This window comes from Rhinopithecus bieti, unplaced genomic scaffold, assembly GCF_001698545.2.
Source record: "Rhinopithecus bieti isolate Rb0 unplaced genomic scaffold, ASM169854v2 scaffold_5478, whole genome shotgun sequence".
NCBI lineage: Eukaryota > Metazoa > Chordata > Mammalia > Primates > Cercopithecidae > Rhinopithecus > Rhinopithecus bieti.
The window spans coordinates 2,421,484-2,432,706 of NW_016805008.1; the positions used below are offsets into that span (position 1 = coordinate 2,421,484).

General features: G+C 39.8%; 1 protein-coding gene across 1 annotated transcript in view; it reads right to left on the reverse strand.

Moving 5' to 3' along the window:
- Positions 1-9,640, reverse strand: part of MORC1 (MORC family CW-type zinc finger 1) — a 183,569-nt gene extending 173,929 nt beyond the window's left edge. Inside the window, 3 exon segments of the mRNA XM_017870879.1 lie at positions 2,323-2,357; positions 5,918-5,971; positions 9,499-9,640. Of these exon segments, the coding sequence (XP_017726368.1) occupies positions 2,323-2,357; positions 5,918-5,971; positions 9,499-9,563 (154 nt within the window). The 5' untranslated portion in view covers positions 9,564-9,640.
- Between the last annotated feature and the right edge of the window lie 1,583 nt (positions 9,641-11,223).

An 11,223-nucleotide genomic window follows, 5' to 3' on the forward strand; every position in this document is an offset into this window, starting at 1 on the left:
GAGAGGGGAGGCCCCCCCCTCGACCCCGGGCCCAGACCAAAACCCTATCCCCTATTAAAAAAAAAAAAAAAAAAAGAAGTGCCACTTTAATCTCAACTTGGTCAAGATCTTATTTTGTTTGTTTATGATGATGCTGAGTACTTAGAGAAAGTGGGGTGAAATAAACGCTCTCATTCCCTGCTGGTCTCCAGTCACAAACTCCAAAGAATATAATGCATGGATTCTGATTACATTTGTTGTGTTTTGTGACTATGGATAAGTCTTCTCAACCCTCCATCAATTGTGTGCGTGCTCTGAAGGAAATGCAGCTTACATCTGTTTCTCCTCCTCCATTGCTAGTACTATTGCCCCTACCATAATTCTCATGAAATCTTGCCTAGGTAATTCCCATAGCCATATCTCCCTGCTATCCTTACTTTCATACTTCTTCACACTCTCTTGTAAGGTATTTCTGGAATGAGTATTCTTCTCTGAAAAAAGAAAAGAGCATGTGTCTACTTAGAAAACTGACACTGCTCAAAGTTCTTCAGTGGTCCATTGACTGCAGAAAAAACCTTAGTATGGTATTGAAGATGCTCATTCATTTGGTTCTGACACTCAGTGCGAGTCAGCCGAGCCTCAGCATTATTCCCTGAGTGCTTCTTCACCAGGTATCTGTGTGGCTCCCTCCCTCACATCATTCAGGTCTTTGCTGATACCGTTAGCTATTTAAAGAAACCTTCTTAGACCACCCCGTGAAAAACTGTATACCCCTTCAATGGCTCTCTGTTTTCTTAACCTGCTTTATGTTTTTCCCTTTTAGCACTTATCATTGCCTGGTACATTACCTATTTGTTCATTTCTGTGCTGTCTATCTCTCCCCATTAGGATATATGTTCCAGGGGAACACAGACCTCAACATTTTGCTCAGTGCACTATCCCCAGCACCTAGAATAGTAGACAATAAATTATTACTGAATAAATTAATGAATCCGTGAACTAGCCTACATCCATTTGTTTTCTCATAATTATTATCTAGACAGGAATATTCTTTTCTTCCTGGAGTATCTGACAAAAATCACATCCATATTTCAAGCTCTAGCCCCTTAATATGAGGCATAATTTCTTCTTTCTGTGTGTTCCCACCATACTTTGAGTCTCTCCTAGGCAAGAGTGTTCATCCTAGTTTACTCTATATAATTGGATATGGAAGGGAAGATGACTTTTTCTCACTAGAAAGGCCCTATTCTGTGCCTTCACTCACTTTTTCCCTGTGGAGGTGAGCTCACTCACCTACTGGTCACTTAGGGAAGAATAAACTGGGAGGCTCAGTTCCCAACCTGCATTTTCCTCCTGGGAGAAAGCTGCCTGCAGACAGCATGAGTCCTGACCCTTTGTCCCAGGGCAGACAAGTTTCAGAGGACGCCCAACTCCACTGGGCGGGTGAATCTGCGTGATCCCGGGGTCTGATCTGCAAGTCCATTTGCTCTCTCACATTAAGCTAAATACTCCAGCCTAACATTTATCAGCAATAAAGGCTGACTCTTTTTTTATTTCTCAAGTTTTTTAGGACCTGGAGAGGAGAAGGAGATGAAGAGGGTCATTTATTGTTTCCTCAGTTATCTCAAGAGGTCCACGTCTATCTTCCTCATGCAGCATAAGCACTCTTCTGGCTCAGAACACTCAGTTAACTGAGGTGCTTTTTAAACAGAGATATGGATTTAGATCATGGAGCATATCCTCTCACCCGTGACCAGTAGCCAATATTGCAGAACAGCTGACAGAAAAGTGGTAGGGATGCAGCGTGACTACCTGGGCATTTCTCTAGGTAGTGTTAACTACACAGCTGGATCACAGAACCTAACTTCATTAGCATCATAGTCTAATGAGATAACTAATGAGTGCAAAAATACTTGATGACTACGAATAAAGTCAGCAAAGAAAAGAGATTTTCTAGCCCTCATACCGCACATTCACGTACACACTTTAAAACTAATAAGTTGGGAATGATGTATGCTTAATTATGAATAACCATTAACTTAGTATGCTTTTTAAAAATAAAACTGTTTCTCATGGCAGGCAAATTGAGTGTTCCAAATCACTCTGATACATTCACAAAACTCTGGAAGACCTAATTTTGTAAATGGGTCCTTTAGCACACAATCTGACTCTCAGAGCATACTTTCCTCACCCTGGCTCCCCACAGGGTCACTGTACCCACAAAGCACTTAGATTACATTAAAATGCTATAGAATGTGGTTTTATTTCATGAAATAAAATACAAGCAAATAACTACAGGCTTTCCATCAGAAGAATATAAAAGAAAAAAGCAAATCTGCTCACCTGAAAAGACATCAAGCCTTTCAGCCCCTGCATCCCTGGAAACAATATAAAAATTTTATTGCTTCAATATGAAATGAATTGCTTACATAAGGTATAACCTATTGTCAGATATCAAACAATACAAAAATCCACTTAAACTGCTTCAAAATCAATTTCTAAAATGTTTCACTGTGCTATTATATCATAAGACCTATGATCAGTCATAATTTGAGAATATGAAAAAGACTACAATTCAGAAATGTGAAAGAAGAGATGGAATTTAGTGGGAATTACACAAAAAAACTAACAAAATGGATACAATTTTTTTAAAAAAAACAACAAAAAAAGCTGGCTGGCAAATAATCCAGAAGTCATGGAATGTTTTTCATATTTTAGTTCCAAAAAAAAGAAAAATCAAATTACTAGGCGATAGTGTATTATAAGAAGACATTTAAAGAACATACATGGAAAGAAAGAAATCAAAATGCTAATAGGAGTTTTCTCTATGTTAGAGATTGGAAAACTACAGCCACGGACCAAAATGGCCCAACAACTGCTTGTAAATAAAGTGTTATTGGAACACAATCATGCCCATTCATTACATAGTATCTAAGGTTGCCTTAGCACTACAACGGGCCGAGTTGAGTAGTTTCAAAGGAGACCCCATATCCCACAGAGGTGAAAATATTGACCACCTGGTCTTTTACAGAAAAGGATGCTGACCCCTCTTCTAGGTGATGAGAGTACTGATGAAGATTGTTTAAAAAAAAAAAAATCTCCATTTTCTAAAATTCACAGATATTATTTTGTATTTTTTTTACAATTATTTTAAAAGTAAAATTTTAATACAAAAGGAGAAAGGGCCAGAAGACTCTGGCTTCAATATCGAGGATGTGACAGAAAGGAAGAAGGCATAGGCAAGGAAGACTTAGCTGATGAGTAAGAAGGTAAGTTAAGGCAGGGAGGAGTCTAAAAGGAAGCTCAGTGCAACAACAGCAACTACGTAACTCTGGTGGGGAAACCTGAGCGTCTCTCAAAAGTTCCATCAGTTCTAAACCCAAAACTACCCCAAACAAATCTGAGTAGGTACACTGTACGCGCTCCACAAGCCTAGAAGTTAGTCCCATATAGCTCCTTCCTCTAGCCAATTGCTGCTTCTCAGTCCTCCCTATATAGACACTCTGGAGTCACCACTGCCATTTCTTGAGCACCTCCCATGTATCAAGTAAGCACTGAATGACGTATTTTTGAAAATTCTCTTCCAATCCTTACCATAGTTCCGTAACACATAGGTATCAACATCTCCATTATATAATCATGCATTACACAAAGTACCATGTACACAATAAATGCTTAATAAATGCCAAGGTACTGAAATGGAAGTTTTTAAAGAGATTTTTTTTATGCAGCACTTCCACAGATGAAGGCATAAAATAATTCACCTTTATCATATATTAAGACATTTTATAATAATCTTTGTTCTTTAGCCCAGGACACTTCCTCTCTGAAGAGCTCTTGTACTAGGAAGCGGACCCTAACAAATCCTTCCTATATCACCACATATTCTTCTCCTCTCTCTACCAATATTCTTTTAATATCTTCCAGTTCTAATTTTTAAAACTACAGGAAATCATTAAAATAATGAATACAATGATATAAAAGAATTTCTTAGAATAACATAGGAACTCTCCTTCGTAAGACCAACTGAGTATCTTAAGTCTGCTAAATAGCTTCTTCTGATGTCAAACACTAGCATCTAAGCAGTGGTGGAAAACTCAAATGTCTATGAAGAAAAAGGGACTGAAGGGTTGAGGTTGTCCACGGGGGAAAACTGTAGGCAAAGCTGAAGGCACAGGCTGGTCCCATGAGAGCACCTGCTACTCACCTCCAGCCCCTGATCCCGTGGAGGAATATGGCCTTGAGATTGCTACTCCTCCTAATCTTTCAAGGAAGGCGGAGGGCCCAAAGTTTTTATTTGGTATCTCCAATATCTTAAACCTTATAAATAATTCTTTTTTTCTCCCTTCCTTTTCTTTATAAACACTGTGCAAACTTTCACTATGAGCCAAACACACATAAGACAGGCTGGACCTGGTCAAGGGGCTGCCAGCTTACAAATGCTGCTCTAAGAATCGGTTGATGGATCACATGTCTGAAGTCAATCTTTCTTTCCCAATCACCCTCTACTACATAAACCGTTTCCATTGTTCTACTTCTTCTACATTCTGATTTTACTTGTCCTCCTTTGTTGAATGACTGAAATAAACAATTTCAAAGGAGAAAAGACAGTTGGAAAAATCAACAAATGTGTTCTTTCAGACTTTCTGATGTCAAGTTGCTGAAAGTGGGCCATTCAGTAGGAGGCAGGACTGATGACATAGGAAGAGCCTTGCTTCCAAGCTTTGAGCAGAAGAAACAGTAGCAACCCTAAGCTCCTTTAGGGAAACTAATCAGAAGTGTTCATCTATCTTGGCTTCATCCTTATTAGCTCTTTCCAAGCTGAGTTCATGGTTCTGAACAACAGACTTTATTCTTTTTCTCCGCTTCCCTCCCTTTTTATGATTCCATTAGCTCAACAGACAGTTTCCTAAAAGGAGGAGATGACGACTTTCCACTTAGTGCAGGGCAGGAATTTCTGGATGGCTGGTTAATTGACTACACTTTGTTGTCACACTCTCAGAAGGGTCATCTCCCATCTAAGGCAAAAAACGGGGAACAAATACAAAAAAGCCAAAATATTGTTATCAACCAATGGCAGGGAATTTAGGCTCCTACTGAGAACCTTGATCTAACAACTGCATATTACCTCCTGGATGGACTTTGCTTTCTAAGGAAGAAGTAGGAAAAATCTTCAGTTATAGGGAATACCAATATAAAACATGTCAAATGCTTTATTCAATTTAACAACAACAAAAAAAATTATCCCCTCACAAGCTCCCACAAATACACTACTGAGTAGAACTTAAATTGTCTAACGGGTTCCTTAATCATTAATACCTTTATTGGAGACAGTAAAATGTGATAGTGAGGTTCTGCAGCCAGACAGCCAACATTTGAATGCCAGCTCTGCCAAATATGAATTATGTGACTTTGAATAAATCATCTAATCTCTCTATGCATCAATTTCCACATATGTAGAACTAGGATATTAATTCCCATCTCAGAGTGTAGATGTAAGGATGCACAACATAATGCTCATATATAAAGTGTTTATGTATGTCTGATACATAGTAAGAGATCAACAAGTTAGCTATTTTCTTAACTACACAATTTGCTTCAATGCAGACTTCAATAAATGCCCAAATCCATGTGTAAATTCTCAAGACAAGTATACACTGACATACAATTCAAAAATATCTAAATGAATATGTACTATTAAATGGTTATTAACATAAAAACAGACTTCAAGTTTGATCATAAATAAAATTAAATAAAGGTGAATAATTCTTTCTCTCAACTATCCTTTTCCCTAGAATACCTTGATTTTGTAGGAAATCAAGTCACAAAACATTCCAGATGGGAAAACATGACATGATCTTTTTATCTTTCCATGTAACTAGACAAGAGTTTGGTCATGAAATTCCCTCAGTAAGTGCTGTTCACAGATGAACCCTACCTTGCATTGTCCAGCAATTCAGCCAGTGCTCCAAAAAGGAAACTGTGAGTGGTGCTGAAGAAATAAAGAGAAAACAAAAAGTTAAAACAGGTGTGTAATCAATGTAAAAGCTTTAAGATACTCGCAGACAAATGTTCTCCAGTTCCAGACATCTAATGAAATAAGAAGTTACTCTAGATACAACTCTCTCAGCATGGTCAAGATTTGGAACTATATACCCTCCGTTATGAAGCCAGGGTTAAAAACACTTTTGCCAAAATATCCTGTCCACTTCTAACAAAATAAAAACTTAAGGGCCTTAGTATCTATCACTGAAATAAACTTTGACCTTTTAATATTACTTTATAAGCATGTTTTTTCAAGTGAGTTTTTTTCCCCAGAAGATTTTCATTAAAATTGTATTATTTAAAGACAAAATATTTCTGAAGAATACTGATCAAAATCCTTGCCTACTAAAAGGCCATAAGGCTCCATCTGCAGGCAAAGGAATTGGCAGGAAGCCCCTGCGTGCCTCACCAATCTGTATTTTTCTGGGGAATCTTTCTGCTGAAGCCTGCTCCTTAAATAACCTCAAAAATGGCCTCGGGTCACTCTTTCCTGTACCCTCCAATGCCAAGTCCTCGGTAACAGAATGTTCCAGACAGCCTTCAGTATTTACAACATTTTGGAGGTTCATAGTTATCTGAGGGTGGAATCATACTAGCTTAAGGCTCCCATGCTTGCTTCTAATTTCCTGATGCGGATATTTCAATCAGCAACCTTATCACAGCATTAAGGGAATATTCAGTATGCAATTTTCTTTCTATATTTAGTAAACAGGTAACAGAAGCAAAAGAGCCTCATTTATCAAAAACACATCTGCTCTTCTATACAAGAGAAAGCATCATCTGCAATGTCTCAGAGTCTCCAAACACCTCAGGACACAGGACAACACTTTACCTTAAAATGTATTTTTAAAACACACACACACACACACACACACAGAATATATCCCCATATTTTGGAGTTTCAAACACAAGAGGCTGGTTAAAAGTCGCTTGAGTCCAGTAAGCTTTAAATTTTGTAATTAACAAAAAAAAAGTACTAAAATGTTATTGTTACAAAAAGATGTCCTTCACCCAAAAGAAAGCCATTACAAAAAAATTATAAAAACGTAAAATAGTGTAAAAGAGAAGTATGATATGCTTTACAAAATCAGGACTTTAAATCACAAGCCCTTCTAGGAAATTTAAAGTACATGATTCAATATACAAAAATTCAATACATAAACAATCCTTTAGAAAAGCAACTGCAGTAATTCTGACCAAAACATCATAGGAGTTTCTGCACTAGCTCATTCGAGAGATTGTTGCTGACTGCCTACCATTGCCCACATGTACAGGTAGGGTCTTGGATGTCTTGGAGCTCAAGCTGGTGGGGTACATGGAAAACACACAAGTAAAACTTATGAAGATGATATTACAGATTTTGACTGGGTGCTACCTTCATAGTAGCGATGGGTAAGAGTAACTGGTGAGGAGGGGCATGGTGGTAGGGAAAGCACCTCTTGGTAAAAGGTATTTAAACTGAGTCCTGAAGGATGAGAGAATTCACTCCCTTGCAGAGTGCGGTAGAAACCTTCTAGCAAGAGCAAGAGATGCAAACACCCTCGAAGCAGAAGAGCTAAGACGACCAGTGAGCTCCGCTTATGGTAAAATGGGGAGAACAGCTTGAGATGAGAGCATGACTGGGTCACAGAGAAGAACTTGTACTTGGCTGACATACAACTGGAAACCACTGTCGTGTTTTAAGAAGAGGGGCATAATTTGGTTTACATTTTAAAAAGCTCACTCTGGCAGCTTTCCAGGAAAAGGACCATCGAGCAGCCAGAATGGAAAGCAAAGAACCCAGTTAAGAGGTTGTCTGGAGTAGTCTGGACAAGGGATGGTGGTGGTTTGGACTCAAGTCAATGGCAGTGGAGACAGAGAGAAATGGATGATTTGAAACATATTTAGAGAAAGCATGCGCTTGATGGATTGGACATAGAGGTAGAGGGAGAAATTTAAAAATCACTCCTTTTGCAGAAGGAAGTCTCAAACAACAATCTACCTAGGCTGAGCGCAGTGGCTCATGCCTGGAATCCCAGCACTCTGGGAGGCCCAAGTGGGAGGATCACTTGAGCTCAGGAGTTCAAGGCCAGCCTGGGCAACATAGCCAGACCCCATTATCTACTAAAAATTAAAAAAAAGAATTAGTCGGGCATAGTGGTGCATGCCTGTAGTCCCAGCTACTCAGAAGGCTGAGGCTGGAGGATCACTTGAGCCCTGGTGTTTGAGGCTACAGAGAACTATGATCATATCACTGCATCCCAGCCTGGGCCACAGAGCAAGACCCTGTCTCCAAATCCAACCAACCAAACTACCTGGAGGAGCTGAGAAGTCTTCGATTTGTATCTAATTTTGTTGTTACTCCATGTCGCTGTCACTTGTTAAGTTATTACACCACTAGTTGAAAATGGGACTGGGGAAGTGGCTCCCACACGGTGGTTTGGGGGAATGGAGGTTGTGAAGCAGCAGCCGCAAAATCCTTATAAAACTGAGGCTGAGGAATTTTTATGAGATAAAATTCACAGTCCTTCCAACACCGCACTGAACATTTTTCTTAAATTCACTCAAAACTATTATTTCTTCATTTGTCTTCCACCTCAGCTACCTTTTAACTTTTTGTTCCACCCTTTCCAGCTTGACATCATTCTCTGTGGAGACATAAAAACTGAGTATCTGCTGAATATTGCCTGTTTAACTCTGTTATGTTAAAATTATACAGTTCGTCCCACACAGCAAGGCTGGCCTTCCCTGGCTTTCTTTATACCTCCACTTCTGTGGTTTCAAATTTGGTACATCCCTGATATCAGTCCATATATTTAGTAAATCCAAATAACCAAAAGATGCCAAACAAAAAAAAAAAGAAAGAAAGAAAAGAAAACCCTGACGTACCACTGTGAATTAAACAGCACTAACTGCTATAATTTGCTGTATGGGAAACGGCAGATGAGAGAAAATACCTCTGTCATTCTCTGCAATCCGAGTATTCGAAATGACACCTGAGAAGCACTAAAAGGCAGACAGGCACGGCAGAGAAGAAGAAATGACCAAATAACTAAAAGGTGAGATTCCTATCCTTAGAGAGGTTACATTTTTGAAAAGACTCAGGAGGCCACAGAGTTCGAAATCAATATATGCAAATTACTCTGTTTGAAGGGCAACTTTAATGTTTAAATTGTCAGTGCGTTAGGCAGACTAAGGTTAGGCAGGATTGGTAGAATCACGGTTCTGCCCACCAACAATTAAACAGTTGTGTTAAATGATAAATGGGGGCCTTCCAACCACTTGGTGTTCATTGAAGAGTACCAAAAGGGTTCAGCCTGGCCCAGAATATATCTTTATCACGCTTTCGTGGTTTTAAAAAAGCCTATACAGCTCAAATAAATAAATAAATCCATAAATCAAGTTCACTTGTTGAGTATTTCCTCACGGAACCGGCAAAACCTTTCTTCATGGCGCAGAGACCCTCCCCGACCCCGACCCCACCTCGGCACTCACGAGTTGGCGTGGATGAAATCCAGATGCAACTGGGCCCGCCGAAGCGCAGCATACCTGTCGTCCATGCCCTCGAACGCTACCAACGCAACTGAAGAAAACAGGGACTCCTGACCGGCAGCCGTTCGCCTGCACCCGCCCCCACACCCACGTCCACGCCCACGCGCAGAGGCCGGGCTCAGCAAACACTTGCTCCCCCTTGCGGCCGGACCGCGAAGCTCCCCGTGCACCGTCGACCCAGTTGTCTCGCGAGATTAGTTGTTGCCTGATCTTGGAGCCACAATTTGAGAATGATGCGTCTGAGCTAGGTTCTCCCGGAATTGAGGTTTATGTAACCTTCTCAGACGGTTGTTCCCCACCCTGCTCCTCTCAGTCACTCCCCAGGGGTAAAATGGAGCCCAAAACTGGGAATAGAATTTGATTCAAAATGATTACACACTTACACAACGTGGGCGGCAAAGCAGGACAGTGCGGGGAAGGTAATGGGCAGTTCTCTTGCTTGTCCATTGTGTTACATAGAACCAGAGGTAAGGGTGCTCTGTCCTGTAATCCTAGTGCTTACTTTCCTGTGTTTCTTGGGTTGATCATGTTTTTTTCTATTTGGAGGAAAAAATGAAAAACAGAAGTGACAAGCTGGAGAGAACACAAAAGGAAGACTAAAGACAATCAGAACAGAATTTGGACTTTAATATGGAGACTTGTCCCCAGCTGAGAATAGCGGCCCCCACCTGAATGGATCACTAACCTTTTTTACCTGTCAGCTGACATGCAGCGATTGCACTTGCTGGCCTGGCTCAGTGCCTAGATATTCTATATTGCTCCAAAAGATAGAACTAGGCAGGTAGAAGGTAGGGGTGCGGGATTGGTGTGGGTAGATAAATATGAGGAAGGACTGCACAGATGTGTAGAACAGCTGGGTAAATAAATGGTGTTTCTCTACTCACAAAGCACTGAGTTCTTAAGTCACCAAAACCGAACTGATTCAATGTTTTTTGACTTGGAAACAAAGGTAGTTCAATAATACTCAACAAAGATTTTACATGATAGTCATAAAGTCTGAAACAAACATCTTTTAAATAAAGAACTTGAACTAGATGTGTTTGTAATTTCCAGGCATCATACAGGCAGTGAAGCTCTCAGAAAAGAAAAAACAAAAATTAGTTTTGGAGTAGTCATTCTACTTCCAAAGAGAGGAGTTTATCAGCTACTACATTTATGGGAATCAGGAGAGGAAGAGAGATTTGAATGGCAACCCAAAGGAACATGATGTTCTAATTTCAAAACTGGAAGTAAACATAAACATTTCAAGTAATTTTCCTGATTGCATTTTTGTTTTAACAGTGGCTGATGTGGCGATGTTTTGACAGCAAAATTCTCTTTACTAAGCAACTTGAGCTATCTTTCCAATTTTTCCTTCTATAGAACTTCACAAATATGATACTTTATTTTTATTTTATGGACAAGAAAAGCTTGACAAGCCTCTTCTGGATTTATTTTACTACCCAATTTCCAGCTGCTATCTCAAAGCAATTTACCATCGGAAGGGCACCGGAGCCACCAGCCTATAATTAGTAAAGGCTGTAATATCTAATTTTTATCAGAGGGAAGGGTGTGATTATTGCAGAAGCACTCCTTCTAATAATCTGAGCAGAGACTTCCTACGGTAAGTGGCCAGCCCCAAAGCACCAGACAGTACTGGTTAGCCTGGATGACAGGGACAGAGAGAAT